The 26,782-nt window shown below is 46.3% G+C and overlaps 1 protein-coding gene across 1 annotated transcript; it reads right to left on the bottom strand.

The window, feature by feature from the left end:
• Positions 1 to 3,070: 3,070 nt before the first annotated feature.
• Positions 3,071 to 21,718, bottom strand: RP9 (RP9 pre-mRNA splicing factor). The gene is made up of 7 exons (XM_049785002.1): positions 21,637 to 21,718; positions 20,558 to 20,864; positions 16,701 to 16,731; positions 14,558 to 14,687; positions 9,328 to 9,419; positions 5,504 to 5,565; positions 3,071 to 3,496 (listed from the first exon to the last, which is right to left on the bottom strand). The coding sequence occupies exons 1-7, from the start codon at positions 21,716 to 21,718 to the stop codon at positions 3,298 to 3,300; spliced, it is 903 nt and encodes a 300-aa protein (XP_049640959.1). The 3' UTR covers positions 3,071 to 3,297.
• Positions 21,719 to 26,782: the final 5,064 nt, after the last annotated feature.

Raw genomic sequence — 26,782 nt, 5'->3', positions numbered from 1 at the left:
CATGTAAGGCAATTGCTCTAGTACTGAACTACCCCCTGGGTCTAGAAATTTCATGTTCTGAAAGCTTTACTCCTGAAGAAACTCCTGATGTTTGTGTAAGCTTTATTCCTGAAGAGGGAAAATGGAGAGATGAGTGAATAGTGTGAAGACTAAAAAATCTTTCATATTCAAAGGATTTCTGTTGGCCTTTGCTTCGTAGGACACAACCTAAATTAAACTCTCTGAAGTCATGACTATCTTGAATAGATTAGTGGGTGCTTGTTCTATTTTTAAGATACTAAATACAGGTGACAGTCACAATAGGCTGATAAGGCCCCATATACCAATGAGAAGAAATGTGGGACTGAAATGCTGAAGGGCTTTGGAAGCCACTACTTTTAACATTATTTTCTTTTCAAGTTTTCTTTTTTTTTTTTTTTTTGGTTTTTGGGTCACACCCGACAGCACTCGGGTTACTCTTGGCTCTATGCTCAGAAATCGCTTCTGGCAGGCTCAGGGGACCATATGGGATGCCGGGATTCGAACAACCGACCTTCTGCATGCAAGGCAAATGCCTTACCTTCATGCTATCTCTCTGCCCCCCTTGGTTTTGTTTTTTTGGGCATCATGCAGCAGTGCTCAAGGTTTACACCCTGGTTCAGCTCCTGGTACCCTTGGGGAACCATTAGATGTCCTGTCATCAGGTATCAAACCTAGGTTGGCCTGGTGCAAGGCCTAGAGGGCCGAACTATGGTTCAGACTCCAGATACCCTTTTTAGACTAGGGCTTTATTATTTAGGGGGTTAGCATTGGCTACACCTCATGCTTTTCAAGTCTTACTCCTGACTCTGAGCTCAAGGATCATTCCTAGGTTGCTCAGACCATGTGGGGTGCTGAAGGATTGAACTATGGGTATGTACAAGGCAAAAACTTTAAAACCCTGTATTTTCTCTCCAAAACGTAGACCATAGCTTTGAAACTTACTTACTCATGGACCTTTTTTACATTACCTGAGACGTATAGGTATATAAGATAGATGTACAAATCAAACATTTACTGATAATGAATTATTAAAAAACTGATTTAAAACAGAGCTTCTCCCACTTATTTGTTTTTTGGGGCCGCCCCCGGTAGTGCTCAGGGGTTACTCCTTGCTCTGTGCTCAGAAATCGCTCCTGGCAGGCTTGGGGGACCATATGGGATGCCGGAGATTGAACCTGGGTCCATCCCGGATCGGCAAGGCAAATGCCCTACTGCTGCATTATCACTCCGGCTCCTAAAAAAACCCCAAAACTTTAAGAAGTTACATGACGGGCCCGGAGAGATAGCACAGTGGTGTTTGCCTTGCAAGCAGCCGATCCAGGACCAAAGGTGGTTGGTTTGAATCCTGGTGTCCCATATGGTCCCCCGTGCCTGCCAGGAGCTATTTCTGAGCAGACAGCCAGGAGTGACCCCTGAGCACCGCCGGGTGTGGCCCAAAAACCAAAAACCAAAAAAAAAAAAAAAAAAGAAGTTACATGACTCCTATAAGGTTGAGATTTATAGTTTAGAAACTAGTTATAGGGCCGGGCAGTGGCGCTGGAGGTAAGGTGCCTGCCTTGCCTGCGCTAGCCTAGGACGGACCGAGGTTCGATCCCCCGGGTCCCCCAAGAAGCCAGGAGCAACTTCTGAGCGCATAGCCAGGAGTAACCCCTGAGCGGCACAGGGTGTGGCCCAAAAACCAAAAAAAAAAAAAAAAAGAAACTAGTTATCTTTGGTCTGTCCAGTGGTGAATTCTGGGGGATATTCTGGGAAGAGCTGGGGGGGGGGGGTCATTAGCTGCCAACTAGCACAGAAAATTATACTATTTTAAATATTTGCTATGACTATTGTATGCACTGAGTGCTATCACTGGCTGGCGACAAATGGCTGACGACTACATTCGCTTACTAGGGTTCCAAAGAGGAAGATGCATTCATTCTCATATTCTGTCCTCAATGACTATCTTGGCTCCTCTTCCCATTGTCCATTACACATGTAATTCCAACTATTCTGATTAGGAGAAACAAACAAACAAACCAGAATTAAAGTCAGCTTCTTTTTTGCTTGTCTGGGAAATGCAAAACGAACCAAAATTGGACTGTTTAATTCTTGGGTTCGAACTGAACTTGTGGCTGAGCTCTCTCAATTAGAGCTTAAAGGACCTGAGGGGTGGTGGTGGGCCCTCCTGGTGATCTCAGTCAACAAGGTCAGTTAGATGCTAGGACTCGAGGATGCAGCCAGCAGATTAGCAGGGCACTTAGGGGTGGGGTCTGAACTCTCAGGTACGGATTTGGACTGTCTGTTATGTGTGACAAAGCCAAAGGTACTTGATATTAAAATCGTGTTTCGACCAGGGAGATCTCTCAAATGCCAGAGTACATGGCGAGAATGCCTGAGGCCTTAAGTTTATTTATTTATTTATTTGCTTTTGGGGCCGCACCAGGTGATGCTCAGGGATTACTCTGCACTGAGAAATCACTCCTGGGGAGCATATTGGGATGCCAGGAGATTGAACTGTGGTCCATCCTAGGTCAGCTGCTTGCATGGCAAACACCCTACCACTGCGTCACCACTCGGGCCCCAGAGGCCAAGAGTTTAAACCCTGGCACTGTATCGCCAGCCTGAGCCTTACTGCTCCTACTACTATGACTTCACTACTACCACTACAATACATACACAATTTATACTGTAGAGTTAAAAAACGGTGGAAATTGATTTTATAGCATTTATGTAAAAATACCTATAATTAGAATATAAAAAATATTTCTGAAAGACTTGACATTGGCTAAAATTGTAGCCACCAGAGACGAATGAAGAATCAATGGGAATGACATAGAAAACTTTGCTCTTAAGCCTAAAGAACCTTTCAATTTGTAGGCTAGGTGTGTCTTATTGAGAAATGAAAAATTAAAAAGAAAACCAAAACCCTGATAACATTTTAAAAATAAATAAGGAGCTTTTACTGTCCACACACAACGAGAAGTCAGAAGTCAGGCCAAAATCTGTGGTTCAAGGGGTCCACTGTGAGGGGAGGCCCCGGAGGGCTCCTCAGCGTTGCCTGGAGTCCCACCAGCCCGACACAGGCCTGGCACAGGGCTGCTGACCCAAGACAAGTAGAGGGGGCCCTGTGGATGTGCCGCTGCTGGAAGAGGCCTGTCCAGACTGTGAAGCTGGGAGACAAGGCACTCATGCTGGGGTCTTCCTCCTGAAAGGCGGGTGGAAGCTACACAGGCACCCCCCAAATGTCCCTCATGCCACAGCATTTGAGCTTTGAGATGGGAAAGGGCCAAATTCCAACTAGTCTGAGTCTGAGCTCTCGTTGGACTTGGACGATTTATGCTTTCGTTTTTTCTTCTTTTTCTTTTCTCTCTTCTTTTTCTTCTGCTTTTCTTTCTTCTTTCTTTTCTTGTGTTTTTCTTTACATTCTGAGGAACTAGTACTGCTCCCATCTTCATCTGAGGTTGAATCCTCCAGCAACTGTTTCAGTTGTTGTATCCTAAACATGCAAGATTGGGTAGGTAACTTTACTTAACACAAACACATCAGTCAGATCCAAACATAAGGGCAGTAGTGAGGGCAAAAATATTTCTCAAATAACCACCATATTAAAGATTATGCTCATTTTGATAGGTTTCCTCCCCTTTTTTGCACACCAACATGTGTATTTTACCAAATTAGTTTTGTTACTGTATTCTTTTACTTATTTTGTATTCTTTCATGGCCCTAAATATTTCTACACATTTCTACTGTTCTTACAATAAGAACTTATAAAGTAATGCACTTGCCAATATCCTACCACCAATGCTATCTACCCACTTCAACAATTATAGCTCAATATCATCAATTTAAGAAAAAGAAGTACTTCATTCTTTTCATCTTATTATTAGCCAAAGAATTTTGCATAAGATACAAATCTTTATTCATTTAAAAATCAAAAATTTAAAAATTTAACTTTTAGGGTCATACTTGACACAGTGCTCAGTAGTTTTTCCTGCATAGGCATGGAGTATCATAAGAGATGCTGAGGATAGAACCAGGTTTGGCACATGCACCAGATCGGCTGTGCTATTGCTAAACTCTCAAAACAAAGAGCTTTATTATCTTTATTATTATTATTATTATTTTGGATTTTGGGCCACAACCGGTGACGTTACTCCTGGCTATGTGCTCAGAAATTGCTCCTGGCTTGGGATGCTGGGGGATCAAACTGAGGTCCGTCCTGGGTCAGCTGCGTGCAAGACAAACACCCTATCGCTGCACCATTGCTCCCGCCCCTATTTTTTGTTTTCTTTTTGTGCCACTCCTAGTGAAGCTCAAGGCTTACACCCACCAATCATTCCTGGTGGTTTTGGAGACCCATTTGGAGTGCTGGGATTAGAACTTGGGTCGGCTGTGTATAAGGACACATTGAGTATATAAGAACACTACTCATAGTCCTATTTTTCCAGACCCCCAATTACAGAACTTTAAAGACACTAGGGAAGATGAGTAGCTCTTCATTCGTTGTACACAGTATTTTCCAAGGCCTCCATGAAATGATGTGAGCCACAGGTAATACCGAGTGAGCCTGGTTTATACTATTTTTTTCTATTCCTGCAAACCTACGATAAAAGTCTAAATTTATAAATTAGTCACAGAAGACATCAACAATTTACAATAAAATAATTGTCACAGTATATAGTAATGAATTTTTTTTTTTTTTTTTTTTTTTTGGTTTTTGGGTCACAGGGGTTACTCCTGGCTGTCTGCTCAGAAATAGCTCCTGGCAGGCACGGGGGACCATATGGGACACCGGGATTCGAACCAACTACCTTTGGTCCTGGATCGGCTGCTTGCAAGGCAAATGCCGCTGTGTTATCTCTCCAGGCCCTATAGTAATGCATTTTTTTGTTTGTTTTCTTTTTCTTTTTTTGTTTTTTGTTTTTGGGCAACACCCGTTTGACACTCAGGGGTTACTCCTGGCTACGTGCTCAGAAATCGCCTGTGGCTTGGGGGGACCATATGGGACGCCGGGGGATCGAACCGCGGTCCATCGAACCGCGGTCCATCGAACCGCGGTCCATCGAACCGCGGTCCATCGAACCGCGGTCCATCGAACCGCGGTCCATCGAACCGCGGTCCATCGAACCGCGGTCCGTCCTATGCTAGCGCTTGCAAGGCAGACACCTTACCTCTAGCGCCACCTTCCCAGCCCCTATAGTAATGCATTTTATGTGAATATAGTCTCTCAGAATTTCTTTATAATAAACCTGGTTGACTTTATATATGAGATTACAGAGGGGGCCTACTGTAAATAAAATCGTTGTTGGTGGTATCAGTTATACTAGAGGGGCAGGCTATTCTGGCTGAGCTGCTGGTGCCCACTGCCTGCCCCTCTCCCTATCTTGGCATTTTCTGCAATGACTCCAAATATTCCACCACTGAAGGAACATACAACCTAAGACACTCCAAAACTAGAATGGCTATTTCCTACAATGTATAAATGGTAGAAGGATGACCTCACCTTATATCCTTTTCATGTCTTTTATTCTCTCGAATGATGTCATACATGGGATCTTCATGTGCCTTGAGTGAGAAAAAGTTGAGTTAGATTTCATAGTCTTGTGAGTTTAATTACACATTCAGTCCTACATTCATCAAAATGAGACATTTTCTCCCTGATTAGTATTATTTAATATTTGATGTGTTCAAAGCTTCCTGAATGTCATCATGGGCTGGAACCCACAGGGGCTACAAGAAAAGGTCCTCCAAATACAGACTAAAATTTCAATAGGATGGGGCCAGAGTGATAGCACAGTGGTAGGACATTTGTCTTGCACACGGCTGCCCAGGTCAGACCTTCATTCGATCCCCGGTGTCCCATATGGGCCCCCAAAGCCAGAAGCTATTTCTGAACATATAGCCAGGAGTAACCCCTGAGCTTCACCCAAAACAAAACAAACAAACAATCAAAATTCAATAGGCATTAAAAGGAAATGAGCCAGTAAAGCAAACCACTGGTCTGAGGGAAGATAGCCATAATATAGTTAGGGAAACCAAGTAAATTGGAAATGACTTCAAGAATGACTGACTTGGGCCAGGAGAGATGGCGTTTGCCTTGCAAGCAGCCGATCCAGGACCAAAGGTGGTTGGTTCGAATCCCGGTGTCTCATATGGTCCCCCGTGCCTGCCAGGAGCTATTTCTGAGCAGACAGCCAGGAGTAACCCCTGAGCATCGCCGGGTGTGACCCAAAAACAAAAACAAAAACAAACAGGGCCCAGAGAGATAGCACAGCGGTGCTTGCCTTGCAAGCAGCCGATCCAGGACCAAAGGTGGTTGGTTCAAATCCCGGTGTCCCATATGGTCCCCCGTGCCTGCCAGGAGCTATTTCTGAGCAGACAGCCAGGAGTAACCCCTGAGCACCGCCGGGTGTGGCCCAAAAACCAACCAACCAAACAAAAACAAACAAAAAAGAATGACTGACTTAAAAAATATAACATAGAGTGTCCAGAGGACAAGGATGGCTCACTGAGGCCAAGGCCCAGCCAGGACTATGTAAAGCTACAAGTTCAAGGCCAAGTGCTGTGGCTTAACATGCAGCAATCGCAAATGTTCTGTTCTGTGATTCATAGGAAGGGGAAAACAGACAAAAACATAATGTACACACCTCTAGAGCAGACTGGAATAGATTACTATTATTTTTTTGGGTTTGTTACACACCTGGCAGTGTTTCTCTTTGCTATGAACTCAGGAATCATTCCTGGCAGGGTTGGGGGACCATATAGGATGCAGGGGACAAAACCCAAGGTAGAAAAGTACAAAGCAAGCACCTTATCTGCTGTCCTATTGTTCTGGCCCCAGTCTGGAATATATTGATCAAAAGTGGTCTACCCCAAAATTAGTCTGGGGAAAGGCAATATTTGACTTGGAAAATGGATGTTTAGCAATTTTTGTTTTCATTTTGCTAAAATGAAGCAAATAGAATCATGAAATAATTTGCATCATTTAGAATCATTTAATCTACTTAAAATTTATGGAGAAAATATATTATCTCAAAACTTAGAGATATACATATTTTAGTGTCCTTTTTCAGTAATTATTCACAGTGAAAAATTATAATCATATTATTATATACACAGCTCTATTTTCTTTTCCCCCTATCCTCATAAACACCGTCTCATATTACAAGTTTATAAATCATAATCCTTCTTTATTTTTTGGTTTTTGGGTCACACCTGGCGGTGCTTAGGGGTTACTCTGCTCTCAGAAATCACTCCTGGCAGGCATGGGGGACCATATGGGATGCTGGGATTCGAACCACTATTTGTCCTGGGTTGACTGCTTGCAAGACAAACATTCTACTGCTGTGCTATCTCTCCGGCCCCACTAAATCATAATTCTTTGTTTTTTTGGGGGGGCGGGGTCACACCTGGCAGTGCTCAGGGGTTACTTCTGGCTCTATGCTCAGAAATTGCTCCTGGCAGGCTCGGGGGACCATATGGGATGCTGGGATTCGAAGCACCATCCTTCTGCATGCAAGGCAAACAAACGCCTTACCTTCATGCTATCTCTCTGGCCCAAAATCATAATTCTTAGGAGGTATAATTTCAATGATCTATCAGTTTAGTTGTAAATGGGTTACTAAAGTTCTTCTGTACTTTACTTGGTTTTAGTTTTTCCATATGAATAACTCTTGTTTTTGTTTTTGTTTTTTGATCACATCCGGCAGCACTCAGGGGTTACTCCTGGCTCTATGCTCAGAAATCGCTCCTGACAGGACCATATGGGATACCTGGATTCGAACCAATGACCTTCTGCATGAAAGGCAAATATGCCTTACCTCCATGCTATCTCTCCGGCCCAATATGAGTAACTCTTTTATACATTTTTGGAAATTTTTTTTTTTTTTTTTTTTTTTGGTGTTTGGGCCACACCTGTTTGACGCTCAGGGGTTACTCCTGGCTATGCGCTCAGAAATCGCCCCTGGCCTGGGGGGACCATATGGGACACCGGGGGATCGAACCGAGGTCCGTCCTATGCTAGCGCTTGCAAGGCAGACACCTTACCTCTAGCGCCACCTTCCCGGCCCCACATTTTTGGAAATTTGTGTGTACTGATGTTATTATAGCTTTAGGATAAATTCTGAGAAACAGTTTATCTGAGAAACTGTTTAAAAATATAATTTTAAATATAATAATTAAATAATAACATAATATATTATAGTAATATATAATATATATTATATAAATATAATTAAAATATAATTTTAAGTGATCTGAGTAGTAGTGCTTAATCTTGAATATTCTGTACAGATTATTTTTATTACAATAATTATTATTAATTTTCGGGCAACACTTGGATGTAGCCAGGTCTTATTTCTGGCTCTGTACTCTGGGAACACTCCTGATAGGCTCAGGGAACCTTATGTGGTGCGAGGGAATGGTTGTATGCCAAGGCAAGCTCTCTCTGCACTGTACTATCACTCTGGCTCTATACAGATTTAGTAAAATAAATCATGATATTTAAAATATCATCTATATAGGGGCTTCATTTCAAGTGAGGAAATGATAGCCTTACTATTATCAAAAGAGACTATGTAATTTATAATACATACTGAGAGATTTTGACATAAAGATAACTAACATTTAGACAAAGGCTTGGAATCACATAGCTTTGGTAGTTATGAAATTTAATTTTGCATGTTATAAAATCTGTTATAAGCTAAACGATGTCACTGAACATATAACAATGTCAGCTTTAGTAAAAGTGTTACCTAGGCAAATCAAATGTACACTTTAATAAGAAGTTAGTTATAAATTTACAATTCATGGAGCCGGAGAGATAGCACAGTGGCAAGGCGTTTGCCTTACATGAAGGAGAGTGGTTCGAATCCCGGCATCCCATATGGTCCCCGGAGCCCACCAGGAGTGGCAAGTCTGAGTGTAGAGCCAGGAGTAACCCCTGAGCGCTGCCGGGTGTGAGTCCAAAACCAAAAAAAAATTTTTACAATTCATCTATACAATAATACAGTGGGGAGGGCGCGTTTGCCTTGCACAAGGCTAACCTTGGTTTGAGCCACAATATCCCATGGGGTCCCTTGAACCCATCAGGAGTAATTCCTGAGTGCAGAACCAGGAGTAACCCTGAGCACCACCAGGTGTGAGCCCCCTCCCCAAACGTACCACTAATCGAACATACATGCAGTTAATATCACACACTGCTGCCCAATGACTTCTCCGAGTGTATCAGATGTGAATGTCCAGTTCATTGTGGAATTGCCTGCTTCACAGACACACACATTCTCTGTCTCTGGTAAATGTAAACGGACACTTCACGAGTCTACTTACTACTCTGAACTGCTCTAACTTTTGGTTGCCTTTGATAAAGAAAGGGCATTCTTTGTCGCCTGTTCGATGACCATACCGTTTACAACGCCAACCTACAAGCAAAGGAAAGGGATATATTCTGTAAGACAGTGCTTTTTACTCAGTCAAGAGAAAGAATCTGCAGATTATATTACGGACATGCTTTATAAAATTCAAACTTCAAAAGCAAATGTGATTGGAATAAACTATGTAATATTCCCACATGACAGAAGGAAATGAGCATCCTCTACTTTTAGTTTTAGACATGAACTTAGTACTTATATACAATCCAATGTAAATGCTGGCTGCTTTTTGTACTGTATATAATCTATGGGGTTGTGATTCTCTCCTCCCCCATCATGTGGAATGGCCTAGACGTAGCAGTGATATGAAGAAGAGAGTCTTTTTGGGGGTGGGGCACACCCGGTGATGCTCAAGGGTTCCTCCTGGCTATGTGCTCAGAAATTGCTCCTGGCTTGGGGGGCCATATGGGACACTGGGGGATCGAACCGAGGTCCATCCTAGGCTAGCGTGGCTAAGGCAGACGACGCCTTACTGCTTGTGTGTCACAGAACCCTGAAGTAATCCTTCCCCACAACTCTTCCATCCAAGACCTCATTTCAGGCTTTAAGCTTCCAGAATAGTGAGATTCTACATTTCTCCGATTTTTGGTTTCGAGCCACTCTTGAGCAGTGTTCAAGTGTTACTCCTGGCTCTGAACTCAAGAATTACTCAAGTGATGCTTGAAGACTATATGCGATGCTGAGAATGAAACCTGGGTGGGCTATGTGTAATGCAAATGTTCTACCTGCTACCCAGGCCCACTTGACTTAAATTGCCCTGTTTCTGTTACTTTGTTGGCAGTAACCCTAGAAAATTTCTATAAACATTCAGCAACACCAACCAAAGGAGTCCTGAAATAGGCAGTATTCAGACAGGTGTAACAGAAAATGTTACTCTATTCTTTTATTTGAGAGGAATAATTATTAGGAAAAAAAAACAAGGTCACCACTTATCTGTCCCTGTACTTCTGTCCCCACTATTGTGAATGGGTTCATGTGAGGAAGTGTTTTGTTTTTGGGCCATACCTTATGATGCTCAGGGGCTACTCCTTGGCTCTGCATACAGAGCCTGATAGGCTCAGGGGACTTCCAGGGATCGAATCTCTCTGGCCTCCAAAAGGAGGAATATACTCTTCATGCAAATGCAGACCCCTTTAGACATATCCACCTTTATGACAAAACTAGAAATGTTTAATGGCATGAATTCATGTATAATGAAGGATCCGTATCATCTGTGATCAATAACACACCAGTGAGCCACAGCTTTATATCTGCTCTAAATAAATGAAATATTAAGGGGAAAAAGAAAAGTCAACTTACAGAAACACTGCAGAGAAAAAAAAGCATAAATAGTTGGGCTGAAGCAATAGCACAGTAGGTAGGTAGGACATTTACCTATTTACCTAGGTAGGACATTTACCTACTATGCAGCCAACCCAGGTTTGATCCCTGGCATTCCATATGGTTCCAGAGCCTGCTAGGAGTTAGTTTTTGAGCATAGAACCAGGAGTAATCCCTGAGCACTGCTGTGTGGACCCCAAACCCAAACCAACTAACCAACTAACCAAACAAAAAAAACACCGTCCCCAAAACATAAATTGAGATATGACACACTGAAAAACAAAGAACAGAGTAAAACAACAAAAAGGAAAAAAGAGCATGTGGAATTGAAAAATGTGGTTGCAGAAATGCCAAACTTAACCGAGGAACTGGATAATATGGGATGAAATAGTCTAGGAGGTAGAAAGTAAATATTGGAGAGAAAAGGTCAGAAGTTAAGAACTCAGTAGTCTAGAAGTCCAACATCTTACGAACAAAATGATATCCAATACATAAGGAACAATCTGGGAGATTTCAGAGCACTGGGACAAGATGACTTAACAATTTTCCAGGGAGAAGAAAGCAAAACAAAAAGCAATATAAAATACACTGCCCCAGGGGCCAGAGTGATGGCAGAGCAAGGCACTTGCTTCGAATGCAGTCCTGTCATCCCAAATGGTTCCCAGAAGCTCATCAGGAGTGACCCTGAGAGATGAACCAGGAGTTATCCCTGAGGATTTCCAGGTGTGGCCTCCAAACCAAAACCAAAACCAAATCATTGTAGATCCATGAGATAAAAGTTCAAAATAGCCACCCCAAAGAGCTCTAGATATGATCACTTGATCTTGAAAGGAAAGAACCAGGATACTATTTTAATCACGTGCATAAGATTACAGCAACAAAATCCCCTTAACAGGCAGCATTAGCCTCTTAAGACCTCATGCAGATGAGATGAAGGCACTACTGTTCTGGCTATGCACAGTGGCTCAAACTGCACCCCATGTCCCTTCTGTGATCTAGGACTCGTCCCAGGCCTCCTACATCAAACACTAACACGGTGATGGTGGCAGGTGACAGACTGAAGCAGGGCTCATAGTCAACTGCTTCCTGGTGAACCTCCTCTGCTCAAAAAACATTCCTGCAGCTAATAAAGGCAGTTACAGTAGGAAGTCCAGGGTCCTTGGAGGCAGAAGGTCTGGGGTTACTCTGGCCCATTTATTGGCAAAGGAAAGTTGGTATCCTTAGCTGTAAAACAGAGGCAAGGCCAGGAAGTTATTGTTACTCCTCCTCAAAGCCAAATGCTAATCTTACCTGGATGGTAAGAGGGGTCTGTGATTGGTAATTAAAGTGGCCTGGGGGAAGGGTGAAGGATAGACTAAGCAAGGAAGACACAGCAGGTAGAGAAGAGACACAGGCTAGGTGCAGAGAGGCTGAGTAGCTTAGGGGCCATGTGAGGAATATGTACATGGCAGTTAGGGCCTTATTAAGCTGGATGACTCCTGAAACTTCATCTGACTGCCTGTGGATCATTTTCTCGATGTTACCCTGATTCCTACAGACCAGCCAGGCCGTAGGGGCTACAGTCACCGGGCCGACCGAGAAAGGCCTCACCAACCAACCATCCATCCATCCATCCATCCATCCATCCATCCATCCATCCATCCATCCATCCATCCATCCGTCCGTCCGTCCGTCCGTCCATCCGTCCATCCATCCATTCCATGCACCACTAGGACTTATTAATATTTAATACAACAGTTACCAGGGTTGCCGTGAGAACAGGTAGGGAAGTGATCTGCTGTGTGCACGGTCCTGTTGTTTACAATTTGTTTTCACTCAAAACAAAGATCATCTCTGGCTTATATTTCTTTGTTTACAACTTGGTTTCCCCCAAAACAAAGATCATTTCTGGTTTGTTTACAACTTGTTTTCACTCCAAAACCAAGATTTTTCCTACTTACTTCCTCCTATTCTAAATGTCAAAAGTCTACCTGGGGACCCGAAGAGATAGTACAGCGGCGTTTGCCTTGCAAGCAGCTGATCCAGGACCAAAGGTAGTTAGTTGGAATCCCGGTGTCCCATATGGTCCCCGTGCCTGCCAGGAGCTATTTCTGAGCAGACAGCCAGGAGTAACCCCTGAGCACCACTGGGTGTGGCCCAAAAACCAAAAAAAAGTCTACCTGGGTGGGACTAACTCAAGTTAAGTCTTTTGGTCTTCACTCCTCTCCTGGAGGTGGTCTCGGTACTCAATAAAAAACTGTGGTTGGAAAAAAAAAATCAACAACAACAACAGAAAACAAAACTGTGGTTGGGGCCAGAAAGATAGCACAGCAGTAGGGCGTTTGCCTTGCAAACAGCAGATCCAGGATGGAGGGTGGTTCGAATCCTGGTATCCCATATGGTTCCCTGTGCATGCCAGTAGTGATTTCTGAGCACAGAGCCAGGAGTAACCCTGAGAGACACTGGGTGTGACCCAAAATCCAAAATCAAACAAAAAGACCTGTGGTTATGGCGGGCAGTGCTTTCTCTCCAGAGGCAGAAAGCTCCCTGACTACATGTGTTTCAGCCTCCCAAACTTGGCCTGGTTTATTTCCTGCAGTGACTTGCTCCAGACCTGCTCCCGGTGGTTGGACCACGGCATGTGGAATCCAACAACTGGTGCCTGAATAGGGATATGTACCTTGGCCTCTATTTACAGAGCACCTTGTTAGCTAATGCAGTAATCCAGGTTCTACCCATTTTGGACCTAATCACAACAGACTAAGGGGGATATTTGTTTATTTACTTATTGGGAAACTTTGTTGTTGCTTTGGACTTGTTCAGCAAAAATTGGTGACACATGGGGTTAGAGCAATAATGCAGCAGTAGGGCATTTGCCTTGCACACAGCTGATCCAGGACAGACTTTGGCTTGATCCCCGGCGTCCCATATGGTCCCCCAAGTCAGAAGTGATTTCTGAGCGCATAGCCAGGTAGCCCAAAAACCAACTTCCCCCAAAAGACATAGGGATACATATATTTCTTTAAATGTATTATTTTGGGGGAACAGTGTTATCATACCTATGTATCAAGGACTTAAGAGTATGACCTATCTGAGAGACAGATACTACAACTTAACCATAGTTCTCGGGTGCCCCCAATATCCTTTTCTCTTTTTTGCACAGACCCTCTAAAATGGGAAAATCTTATGACAGAGAGGAGTTCCCGCTTATTAGGGATAGGAACTTCAAAGCCTTTAACCTCGAACATTTGTCATACTAGCTTGACTTAAACTTCAGTTGCTCTGAGATTGGCTGTACCCTTCCAAACTTTGGGTCCCATCAACAAAAGCAGGAGTAAGCTTCGAGCCACCCTGGTGATGAGGGAACCTTATCAATGTAAGCTTCGAGTCACCCTGGCAATGACTTGCAGAGCACAAGGACCCAAGTGTAAAGTCTGATAACGACAGAGACCAAAGAGAAGATGAAGGAAAGAGAGAGAACCTTTTACTTTTCTCACAGTTAGATGACTCTCTGAGGCTAGGCAAACTATAGACTTGTTTGAGGCCTACATGTATGTTGGCATGTATGACCAAATAATTCCTGTGAAAGGCCAATCTGTTCGTATCTAGGCTGACAGTTTTTCCTTTTATTTCCCCAGCTTTTACTGTGCCTATACAAAATAACTACTTTTATAAACTCCTATTTGGGGGCTCCTGCCTCTTGCAGAGAAGTTTAGAACATAATTGATTCTGGTTTATCTCCTATTTCTGCATTTCAGTAAACAGAAAAGGGGGATGGCCCTCTATGGGATCTATGTAGGGTGTGGCATGGCTGTGCCCTCCATACTTACACTGCATCACTTTGACTTCTTTCCCCAGGGGCATCCACAGTCCTTTGGTTGGCGCGTGAGCCAGAAACTCCCTGGCATGTTCGTTGCCGGGCACATCTGGAATACAGTCTTCTGGCTTTGTCTCATCTTCCTAACAAGGGAAACTATGTAAACAATGTGGCTAAGGGCTCTGGGATTCACTTCCAGGTGATGCAGAATAGGAACCACCTGGCACCCTACATTACCCTCCCTAGAAACAGCCCATGGGAGGAAGCTCGCCACAAAGAGAGGGGAGTGCAGTAAGGGCAGAGAAGGGATCACTGTGACAGCAATAGTTGAAATGACCAGTCTGGACAAGAACTGGGTGCTGAAATGAGATCAAGTGATAGGCATGATACTCCATCAGTAACAATAGTGCAAACCATATTGTCTAAAATGAAAAAGAGAGGGAGGACAGGAGAGAGAAAGTGGGTCAGGAGGGGAGAGGGAGATAGATACACACAAAAAATGGATGCCATAGAGCCAGGTAGGGGGAAAGGGGAAGGAAACGGGAAGACTGGTGGCAGGAAATGTGCACTGGTGAAGGTATTTGTATGACTGAAATTCAATCATGAACAACTTTGGAACGGAAAAAATAAAAAGAAAAAAAACAACTTTGTAACAAAAAAAAAAGTCAGAAGGAAAGACAAATGTAATCCTTTCTCACATATACCATGACTGTATTAGCACCGTAACAAGAAAAGTAAAAGAGCTGTGATTAAAGCAAAATTCCATAGTGCCGTCCACACAGAAATGGCTTGTGAGTTCCAAATTCTGATTCAGGATCACTAGATTCTAAGGTCACATATTTTGCTAATACATATTATGAAGCAAAGTATAAAATGAAGCAGGAGATTTCTTGTGGTAACACAAGTGACATGTATTCTGCTTGTCAGGCCTGGTCCTGTCCTGTCACCAACATGCTGAATAGGTGTAGATACTCTGACCAATAAACAACTGGATTGTGTAGTTAAGACACTTGTGGTCAGGCCCGGAGAGATAGCACAGTGGCTTTTGCCTTGCAAGCAGCTGATCCAGGACCAAAGGTGGTTGGTTTGAATCTTGGTGTCCCATATGGTCCCCCGTGCCTGCCAGGAGCTATTTCTGAGCAGACAGCCAGGAGTAACCCCTGAGCACCCCCGGGTGTGGCCCAAAAACAAAACAAAAAACAAAAAACAAAAACAAAAACAAACAAACAAAAAAAAGACACTTGTGGTCAACTTGCTTTTCTGCAATTTCCAAGAAAATGCAATCTTTCATGGAAGAGTACTTCCTTTTTCTTTTTCTTTTTTAACATTTATTTATTGATTGGTTAGCTATTGGACCACACCTAGCAACAACGCTCAGGGGCCACTCCTGGCTCTATACTCAGAAATCACTCCCGGCAGACCGGGGGACCATATGGGATGCCAGGAATCGAATCAGGTTTCTTCTGGGAACCTCTACCGCTTTGCTGTCTCTTTGGCCCCATGGAAGAGTACTTCCTAAACTTTTTTTTTTTTAATAAAAAGCTGCCAAAGTCACAAAGCTATTTTGTGCTTATCTCTGAGTCTCCTTTATCATAGTCACTGAGCATGGCTGCTGTCTTGCAGGAGTCCTGTTCTATAGAGTTTATGGGGAGAGACAGACGGAAGGGGTGGTGGGGCTGAGAGATGAGGTAGTAATGAGATGGGGAAGGGTGAGAAAGGAGAACCCAGGCTGCTGGGGGGGAACAGTGGTGGGGCTGGCTACATCTTTACAAAAGCACCTGCTTGGGAAGAAGCCCCTTGAGGGAAGAAATCGGTTGCACTAAAGGGTGGTTCAAATCCTTGTACAACTGTTTCAACAAATCACCAAGAGTGACTACTGAATCAAAAATGTCTAAGGGTGGGGCCGGAGAGATAGCATGGAGGTAAGGCGTTGGCCTTTCATGCAGAAGGTCATCGGTTCGAATCCCGGCGTCCCATATGGTCCCCTGAGCCTGCCAGGAGCGATTTCTGAGCATGAAGCCAGGAGTAACCCCTGAGCGCTGCTGGGTGTGACCCAAAAACCAAAAAAAAAAAAAAACCAAAAAAAAAAAAAAAAAAAAAAAGTCTAAGGGGGGGATGTCTAAGAGGATGATCTGCAGAATCAACTTCATACTGACCTTGATAAGCCCAGGAGGAGGTTTTTCATAACTGAAAAGAAAAGAAAAATCCATCATCAACCAGGTCTGACGGGCAGAGCATACTAAGCAGCAGAAAACTACAGGTTACAAGGATATTGTTAGTGGAAGGTACACTCTCTCTGACACTGAAGATTTGACCAACAGTTGGAGGCCACACAGAAAGCAAAAAGAAAAAACAAAAACAAAGTAAAGATAGACCATATCTTGCTGAGGTCTATCGACCAATTTCTGAATGGAAAGAATAAGTGAGCGACTGACTACTCAGTTCTGAATAACTGAAAGAATAGCTGAACATTGTTATTGTTCTGTTCTTTCCAGAGGCAAAGTAAGGAAAACGTGAGGTTGACCATGTCAGGTACTTGGTATGATTCATGCCAAATGCTGAAGAGGTGCCAAGGGTGAGAACACCAACTCTGTGGACTTGGGGCCAGAGGGCAGAGCAATGTGTGTGTGTGTGTGTGTGTGTATGTTTGTGTGTGTGTGTGTGTGTGTGTGTGTGAACACCAACTCTGTGGACTTGTGTGTGTGTGTGAGAACACCAATTCTGTGGACTTGGGGGCCAGAGGGCAGAGCAAGTGTGTGTGTGTGTGTTTGTGTGTGTGTGTGTGTGTGTGTGTGAATGCATGCGTGCGTGCATATGGGAGGCCAAGGGAACTGTCCCAGAACACTGTGCCCTACATCTCCAAAACACCTTCCTGCTTGCAGAGGGTGCCCCTGTTGTTCTTGGGCTCTCAGACCTTGTGGATTGGTGTGCAGGGTCCTTAAGGGGTGTTGGAGGACAGGTCCTCATTCAGAGGAAATACCACTGGCTCAAATGGATGCCACCCCCAACCCCATCACCATCAAATCAGAGCAACATGTTCCATGCACTTCTATTTGTAAGAACACTGAAAACAAGCCATGTTCACACTGAAGATCTGCAGAGTTAAATATGGCTGCCAAGAAACCCAAGGGAGCAAGCTTCATTTTCACTGGTTTGTATGAACATGGAAAATGACATTATTTTTTAGTTACAAACAGAAAAAGAACTCAGTGGTGCCATTTTTATGCCAATGTGGCTCTAAGCCGCTTCATATCATGGGCTGGTTCACCCAGTCCTCATCTCTATTGTCTCTTAATTATTACCAAACTGCTTTTTTTTCCCCCCTTCTATGTCACAAATGAGTGAGGCTATTCTATGTCTATCCGTCCCCTCTGACTCATTTTACTCAGCGTAATAATTTCCCTGTCCATCCAATATAGGCAAATTTCATGACTTTGTTTTTTCCTAATGGCTGCATGGTAGTCCGTTGTGTAAATGTACCAGTTCTTTAGCCATTCATTCGTTCTCAGGCACCTGGATTGTTTTCAGACTCTGGCTATAGTATATACTGCTATGATGAACATAGGAGTACAGAGGGCATTTTTGTATTGTGTTTTTGTGTTCCTAGGGTATATCCCTAGGAGTGGTATTGATGGACCATATGGGAGTTCAATTTCCACTTTTTTTTGTTTGTTGGTTTGGTGTTTGAGCCACCCCTGGTGACGCTCAGGGTTACTCCTGGCTATGCGCTCAGAAATCGCTCCTGGCTTGGGGAACCATATGGGATGCTGGGGGATAGAACCACAGTCTGTCTTAGATCAGCTGTCTGCAAGGCAAATGCCCTACCACTATGTCACCACTCCAATTTCCACATTTTTGAGGAATATCCAGATTATTTTCTAGAATAGCTGAACTGTCAACATTTCCACCAGCATTAAATGAGAGTGAGTCCCCCCCCCCCCCCCCCCGCATCCATGCAAGCAGTGGTTGTTCTTGTTCTTTGTAATGTGTGCCAGTCTCTGTGGTGTTTTGATTTGCATCTCCCTGATGATTCATGACGTGGAGCATTTTTTTCATGTGCCTTCTGGTCATCTGTATTTCTTATTTGAGGAAATGTCTTTTCATTCCTTCTCCCTATTCATGGATGGTGTTACATGTTATTGTTTTGTTGAATTCTGTCAGTATCTTGTATATTTGAGATATTAGCCCCTTTCAGATGGTCATTGGGTGAATAGTTTCTCTCATTCCAAGGATAGCCTTTGTATCCTAGTTACTGTTTCCTTTGAAATGCAGAAGTTTCTCAGTTTAATGTCGTCTCATTTGTTTATCTTTGCTTCTACAATTTTGGGAGCAAATCAGAGCTGATCAGGGCAGAAAGGCAGGAGCCAGGAGAACAGAGTGAACCTATGAGTGCAACTGAAAGCAAAAGAAGCCAGGAGAGCTGTCCAGCCAGCCAATGGCAGACAGACAGACATGGCAAGAGAGGCCAGGCCACCTCTGGATGTCATTTCTGAATGCCCCAAGAAGAAAAGCGCACCCAACTCAGTTCACTCGTACTCTAGACCTTGGCCCTGGACCTCATGTCAACAAAGAGCTTCAACAGATTCTACCACTGGTCTATGGGATTCCAGTGGGAAGTGGGACCTGCCTTAAGGCCAAAGCCTTCTTGGGGTTGGGGAAGGGAGGGAACAGGGACTCAAGTTTGACACTGCAGCCTCGACTGATAGAACGGAGACCCAAATTCCTGAAAATATGTGATTTGGGTCCAGAGTGGTGGTGTAAATGACAGGGCATTTGCCTTGCATGCACTAACTTAGAACAGACCATGGTTTGATTGTCTGGCATCCCATATGGTCCCCCAGAGCCAGGACATGATACGGAGTGAAACAAAGCAGTCCCAAAAACGGGTGATGTGTACAGCGGACGGGGTGCTTGCCTTGCTTGAGGCTGACCTGAGTTTAATCCCTGGCAGCCGATATTGTCCCCTGAGCCACGCTAGGAGTGAGCCCCTGAGCATGCCTAGTGTGCCCCCAAAACAGAAACAGAAAACGGAACGGTGACAAATGTATTATGATCCATTGTGTCAAGTATGTGATGTGTTTTCTTTAAATAAAGTTTAAAAAGAGAAGGAAAGAAAGAAAGAAAAAAAAGTAGGAGGCTGCCAGAGTGTGACAGACAGAGGAATCTTGCATGAAGTGTGGCCTTAGGAGTTGGTTTTTGTTTGGTAGAGTTTCAGTTGGAAAATACTTTTGAAAATTCTGGAGACTGGGGGCCAGGGTCACAGCACAGCTGGAGGGTAAGCTTGCCCTGCACGCAAACAAACAGCCTTATCCGGGACAGGTAGGGTTGGAAACCCGGCATCCCATAGGATCCCCTGCGCCTGCCAGGAACGATTTCTGAGGTCAGAGCCAGGAGCCAGCCCTGAACGCTGCCGGCTGCGGCCCTCCTCAGCCCCGCAAAAGAAAGGAATGGAAAGCGGTTTCTGCAGCCTTTTCCAGAGGGGACCCCGGGCAGGCGGTGAGAGGCGGTGCTGACGGACGACTCTCCCGCCCAGAGCTGGCCCGAAGTGGCCCAGGACGCGTCCCCCCTTCTCGCCTCCCTCCAGGACCCCCGAAGGTCAGACCGCACGCAGCACGGAGGCAGGCCCCCCACGGCCCGGGCCCCTCTTCTCGTCTCCGTCCAGGACCTTCGAAGTCAGAGCCCCCAAGTTCCCCAGGACCCTGTGGCCCCTCGCAGTCCCCCGCCAGGACCCCGAAGGCAGAGCCCAGCCGGGCCCCGCGGCGCTCGCTCCCGCCGGCGTGCCGCGAGTCCGAGTCCGGGCCCAGCCGCCGCAGGCGCGCGGAGACGGCTGCGAACGGCCGCTTCCGGGCCTGGGCCTGGGCCTGGCCCCGCCGCCGGCCTCGCCTCGCCTCGCCGCGCCTCGCCTCGCCTCGCCTCGCCTCGCCTCGCCTCGCCGCGCCTCGCCTCGCCTCGCCTCGCCTCGCCTCGCCGCTCCGCCCGCGCCCGCGCCCGCGCCCGCGCCCGCCCGGCTCACAAGGACTCGAGGTGCTGCAGCTGCTGCAGCTGCTGCGCGTCGTGCCGCCGCCGCTTGCGCTCGCGCCGCCGCTGCTGCTCCTGCTCGGCCTCCCGCGGCCTCCGCGCGCCCGCACGGCCCGGCTCCGACGCCGGGTCCCCGTCCGAGTCCGCGTCCGCCTCCGCGTCCGCGTCCCGGCCCGCCTTCGCCCACATCGCCGCCGCCGCTCGCTCTCGGGGGACGCGACGCGACGCGACGCCCCGAGCCGGCCTTCCAGCGCCCGCCTCCCCGGGCCCAGCCAGGCCCGGCGCGGTGCCCAGCGCGCCCCCTGGCGGACACGGGCGCAGGCGCGGCGGCAGCGGAGATGCCTGTCTGTCAGTGTGTCTGTCTCTCTGCCTGCCTGCCTGCCTGCCTGCCTGTCTGTGTGTCTCTGTGTCTGTCTGCCTGTCTCTCTGCCCTCCTGCCTGTCTGTGTGCCTGCCTGTCTGTCTGTCTGTCTGTCTGTCTGTCTGTCTGTCTGTCTGTCTGTGTGTCTGTGTGCCTGCCTGTCTGTCTGTCTGTGTGTCTGTCTGCCCTCCTGCCTGTCTGCCTGAGTGTCTGTCTGCCTGCCTCTCTGTGTGTCTGCTCTCTGCCTGTCTGTCTGTCTGTCTGTCTGTCTGTCTGTCTGTCTGCCTGAGTGTCTGTCTGCCTGCCTCTCTGTGTGTCTGCTCTCTGCCTGTCTGTCTGTCTGTCTGTCTGTCTGTCTGTCTGTCTGTCGGGCCACCCTCACAGGCCCGGGCCATTTGGTGGTAGAAGACGGTTGCAACTTCCCGAGTCTTATCTATGGGATGCTGGAATTCCAACCACTATCAGTCCAGTATCCTCTGGGTGCAAGACGACAGGGCCACCTCTCCGGCCCCTGGTTGATGTTTGATGCCTCTCACTCAGGTCACCCAATCCCGCTTCTTCTGCGACAAGCCCCGCCCTCCCACTCAGGCCATCCCATCAGGTCCCGCTCCTCCTACGGCAAGTCCCGCCCTCCTGCTCAAGCCGGCCAATCAAATCCCGCTTGCCTCGCGGCAAGCCCCGCCCTCCCACACACGCCGGCCAATCAAGTCCCACGGCTCCTGCGGAAAGCCCCGCCCGCCCGCTCGCGCCAGCCAGTCAAATCCCGCTCCTCCTGCGGCAGGCCCCGCCCTCCCATCAGGCAGACCAATCAAGAGCAGCCCCGCCTACTTGCCGCGGGCAAGCACCGCCCACCACCGGAAGCCCCAGTCCCGCTCCCCACAAACAAAATACCGCGAACTCCACGCCTCACACCCGGCGTGTGAGGCGCCGCGCACCCGGGCCGAGCTCGTTCCGCCACCGTCAAGGCCGTAGGCTGCGTTCGCATCGAATCGACGCGGAGCCGGGTCTTGCCGGGAGGGAGGGAGGGAGGGAGGGAGGGAGGGAGGGAGGGAGGCTCGGCCCCGGCCACAGTTTGCGGGCCAGCCCAGCTCCGCCCACTTCGCAGGGGGGCCTGGGCGGAAGACTCCGCGGACTGCAACTCCCAGGGGGCACCGCGCCCCGGGCCGCGCCGCGCCTGCGCAGTAGCGTCCGTTGCCCAGCGCTATGACAACTGAGCGAAAGGTGGCTTGGAGTTGGGCAGAGTAAGGGAGGAGCCCCCGCTGCTGCTGCTGCTGCTGCTGCTGCTGCTCCCCACTTTCTGGCGCAGCCCAGCTCGCCCCGCGCCACCCCTGCATCGCCGCCGCCTCCCTTTTGTGAGCAGTGGAACTTGTTGTTACCCTGCTGGGGACCGATGCTTTCCCCCCCGGCTGCTGGTCTCCCGGGGCGACCTGGAAGCCCTGCAGGGGAGCTCCTCCCGGGGATTGCCCCAGCTCGGGCCGAGAGGGGTGCTCCCTAATTAGGAGGAGACGCCCCCGTTCATCGCCTGGCGCTGCGATCCAGGGGGATCAGAGGAGCCGAGGCTCCGGCTGGGCGGTGCATCCCTGGCTCTTCTCTGCACCCGCCTTCCTGCTCTGCTGTTGCTCTGCACCCTCAGAGCTCTTGCTATGGTCGTGCTTCGGGGTGCTTTCTCTTTCTCCGCTCTCTGCCTTCGCGCGCCGAGGCTCTAGCCCCGGGGATCCTGGCTGAGAGTTTCCTCTTGGAGAGAGTCGGAGGCAGGGGCACACCAGGTAAGAAGAAAGCCTCTTGGAGCTCAGTATCGGAGGGGAGGGCCTGTGCAAGACTTGGGAATGTTTGGTTTTTGTTTTTGTTTTTGTTTTCGTTTTTGGTGGGTGGCAAAGGGGATTTGATTGATCTCTTGGGAGGGATGGTTTGTTTTCCAAACTGAACGGAAACAAAGTAAAGGCAGTGAAAACAACTCCCCCCAGAAGAACCGCCCAGAGATAGCTTTTGGGCGCGCACAGATCCCTGAAAGGGAAGAAGGGGAAAGACGAGGTTTTTGGGGAGCCACGTGTTTTCGGGGCATCCTTCCTGGATGGACTTCAGCAGTTCTTGGAAGTCAGTGATCAAGGCAGTTCTCAGCCCTCTCTGGAGGGGGGGGGGCACACAGGCCCCGGATTTCTTCTTGCAGAAGGATTAGTGCTTCTCTCTTTTTGCAGACCACAGCCCTTTACAAGAATCAGATAATTCCATCAGACTTCTTGTCCTTCCTCCAGGATGCTCAGGTCCTGTTCTTGACTCCTGCCCCGGAGAAGTTCAGGGTTGAGGCCTCCCCTCATATTTATTTGAAAAATGAACTTCTCTCCCCACTTTCATCTTATACATAACATATGCACTATGCAGTTCGAATGTGTTGGAGTTAAACTTATCTAACAGCTGTAGAAAAATGTGAAGAGAATGATCACTGAGTTTTTTTTTTTTGGTGAATAGAATGAACTATTATTATTATTATTATTATTATTATTATTATTATTATTATTGCTTTTTGGGCCACATCTGGTGGCGCTCAAGGGTTACTGTGGCAGGCTGTGCGGGGGCATGTGGGATGCCGGAGATCAAACCCGGGAATGCAGTGTGCAAGGCAAACGCCCTACCTCTGTGCTATCACTCCGGCCCCCCAGAAAGAACTATTTTTGTAGAGAATTGACAGAGGAAAGCATTTTACAAATAATTACAAATTATTTTTGAGAGTGTAAGGATTTTTTGTTTTGGGTTACTATGTAGTTGTCTTTTTTTTTTTTTTCATGGCATATAGTTGCATATTTTATTGCTACCTGTGAACATAAACATTGGATTATATTAGCAATCATAATCAAGTAGAAAATGAATAGATTAGAATTTTTGTCATGACATTATCATAATGAGCCCTATCTTCTGAGTCTAATAGAGTATAGCATTGCAATGCGAAACTAGGGTGACCAACCTAGATCTCCAAGCACCACTGTGGACAAAAAGATCAAGGAGTTATTATAGACACAGTAAAAGTAAGACATTAAAAGTACTTGTCGTGAGCTCTATAGTGGGAGTCCATGTTCTTCCCCCAAATATATAATTTTTTTTTTTAATTTTTTTTTTATTTGTAATTATGAGAACAAGGATGCAAAGAAAGAGGACAAGGTAAAGTTACAGTGGAAGGACAATACATAACATAATTCTCAGAAGTCCCCTTGCTGATATCCCAACTTTGAAATTTCATCCAAAGAACATTAAGATTGTAACACACTATAATATTTCTTAACAGCACACAAGGCAATCTAAAGCCATAAAACTTACATAACTCCTTAAACATTACAGGCATAGCATTTTTTTTTACATTTCCATATTCATGCATATTAGCTTAAGTTGACCTCAAATCTTAACTGGGTTCTTTTTAAGGATTAGAGTCAAAGGAGCACAGCAAAAATGGTGTTAGAGTGGCAATTGTTGTTTGCATAGGCCCACCAAAATATGAGGGACATGGAAAGAAATAACCTTGGCCTAAATACAAAAAGACCCGACCCCTGAAGGTTCCTGGCACAAGACCAACTCTAGGCTCCAGGCAAGCTAGATCGTCCAATCCAAGACATTGTCTGTAGTGCCAACACACTTATATTTTTCACACAGTCTCTGTTGTTGGTATCAAGCTTCTGTATTTGAGATCCTGGAATCTGTATATCCAACATTGAAGTCAGGATGTGGAGCGTCCTCTGGTTTCACCTTACAATCAAAGGGCAATGCAGGGAGCCCTGTCCTGTAAGCAAATCGTTGTTGTTGTTAAGTCTTCTCAGTGTTAATGGAAGTCTCTTTTGAGCAGGACAATGTCTGAGCAGTGTAGAGTCTTCCTTGGTAGAGGATTGCTTCCAGGTGATGCTATAGACCAGCCTGGATGTTTTGTGGATGGCTTCCCTGGTTCAGGGGAATGCCCTTTCTTCTGAGGTCTGTGCCAGGTCGTTATGTCAATGTTCAGGGTGTAAGGTCCCTTTGCACTATAAGATTTGTCTGTACCAATCTCTATTAGATAGGATCTTATTTATATGTATAGTATTTTCCCATTTTAATGTGCCTATGCAAAAAAGGAGCAATGCCACGTGGTGTTCTTGGCCCATAAGGGGGTGATAAGAACAATTATGGTTCAATCATAAGCATTAATCTGGGGGACTCTTTCTCTAAGATTCCTTGTTAAACAGCTCAAAAAGAGAAGAAGAAAAGCGGTTAGAATCGTCACTATATAAGACAACATTTAGTAAGAATTATAGCTGTCAGAGAAAAAAAAACATAATATTCTAAAGAAATACGTGTCCATTTTTTGTATCTTGAAACAGTTTAGGGTTGTTACACACAATGCACGGCTTTGGTCTGTGATAACGCTTGTACACTACTGATTAAAAAGAGTAATGTAGATTAGAGATGTTTGGGGGGGATAGAGAGTAAAGGAATAAAAAAGAGCTTTGTAGGGATGTGGGAAAGGGCACGATACAAAATAAAGATTCTGGATACGTAAAAAGTAACATAACAGTAGGAATACTCTTAATATATGAAGTACGCGCGGGGGCGCTAGCCGGTTCTGCAGTTTTGGGATGCATAGGGCGGGATTTCTCCCCCGCCTCCCCCCAGGGCCCGATTAACCAGGCGTGGCCCTGAAGACCCACCAGGTTTGGGGGGATCTTGGCCCTCTGGACTAGGAGTTCAGCCCAGGGGACCTGTGGCTAGCTGTCCTGCCCAGAGCCCCCCGCATACCAGTCAAACACCCAGAAATCCTGGCATGTGGAGTGGTCTGAGCCCAGCCGTGCCTCTGCCAAATATATAATTTTTAAAGGGAAAATTTCTTAGTTCTCAGGAGCTTGAGTGTCACTCTTGATTCTGTGGGCCTCATGGTTCTTTGCTCTTTTGATCTTCTGGTGATGTTTTGCTACTTGTTCCAGCAGTGGTAGTCACTAGGGCCACACCTGGTAGATATTGGAGGAACCATGTAGTGCCAACAGTAAACTTGTAGTTGTCTTTACATTAGAATTGCTCACATGTTTATAGCACAGCTTCTTTTTTGTTTGTTTATTTGTTTTTTGGGTCACACCCGGTAGCGCTCAGGGGTTCCTCCTGGCTCTATGCTCAAAAATCGCTCCTGGCAGGTTTGGGGGACCACATGGGATGCCGGGGTTCGAACCACCACCCTTCTACATGTAAGGCAAACACACTACCTCCATCCTATCTCTCCGGCCCCTATAGCACAGCTTCTTGATGAAAATATTCATGGCAAAGAATGCATTCTAGACTATATAGTCATTTAAAAAGTTTCACATCTTACTTTGGAGAGAGTCTGAGGCTACTTCTGGTGATTCTGGGGGGCCACCAGGGCTAACTATGGCAGAACTCGGGCCACTAGGGCTGCCCTGCAGGAGCTGGGAACCCTATGCAGGGTCTGTGTTCTATTCCTTTGAGGGGTGTCCAGGACACCGAGTCTTTTGATATATGTTGAAGTCTGATCTCAGAATTAAGACTTTCAAATATTGGAAAAAGAAAATAGATGAAAACCTTGAAGACATTGCAAAACACCCTTGCTGATTAGCAATATTTCAGAAAAATTTTTTTTTTTTTTTTTTTGGTTTTTTGGCCACACCCGGTGACGCTCAGGGGTTACTCCTGGCTATGCGCTCAGAAGTCGCTCCTGGCTTGGGGGACCATATGGGACGCCGGGGGATCGAACCGCGGTCCGTCTCCTAGGCTAGCGCAGGTAAGGCAGGCACCTTACCTCGAGCGCCACCGCCCGGCCCCCAGAAAAATATTTTTAAAATTTTATTATTTTTATTTTGGCATGAGGGCATCGCATCTGGAAATGCTGAAGGGTTAC

Source organism: Suncus etruscus, chromosome 12, assembly GCF_024139225.1.
Source record: "Suncus etruscus isolate mSunEtr1 chromosome 12, mSunEtr1.pri.cur, whole genome shotgun sequence".
In the NCBI taxonomy this organism is placed as follows: Eukaryota; Metazoa; Chordata; class Mammalia; order Eulipotyphla; family Soricidae; genus Suncus; species Suncus etruscus.
This window is presented reverse-complemented; position numbering and strand designations above follow the sequence as displayed.

Coding starts and splice junctions, on each gene's coding strand:
- RP9 (XM_049785002.1), bottom strand. CDS start 21,718: ATGGGAGGGCGGGGCCTGCCGCAGGAGGAGCGGGATTTGACTGGCTGG. Junction 16,732..20,557: donor CTGCAGCACCTCGAGTCCTT/GTGAGCCGGGCG, acceptor TTTTCTTTTCAG/TTATGAAAAACCTCCTCCTG. Junction 3,497..5,503: donor AGACATGAAAAGGATATAAG/GTGAGGTCATCC, acceptor TTGCATGTTTAG/GATACAACAACTGAAACAGT.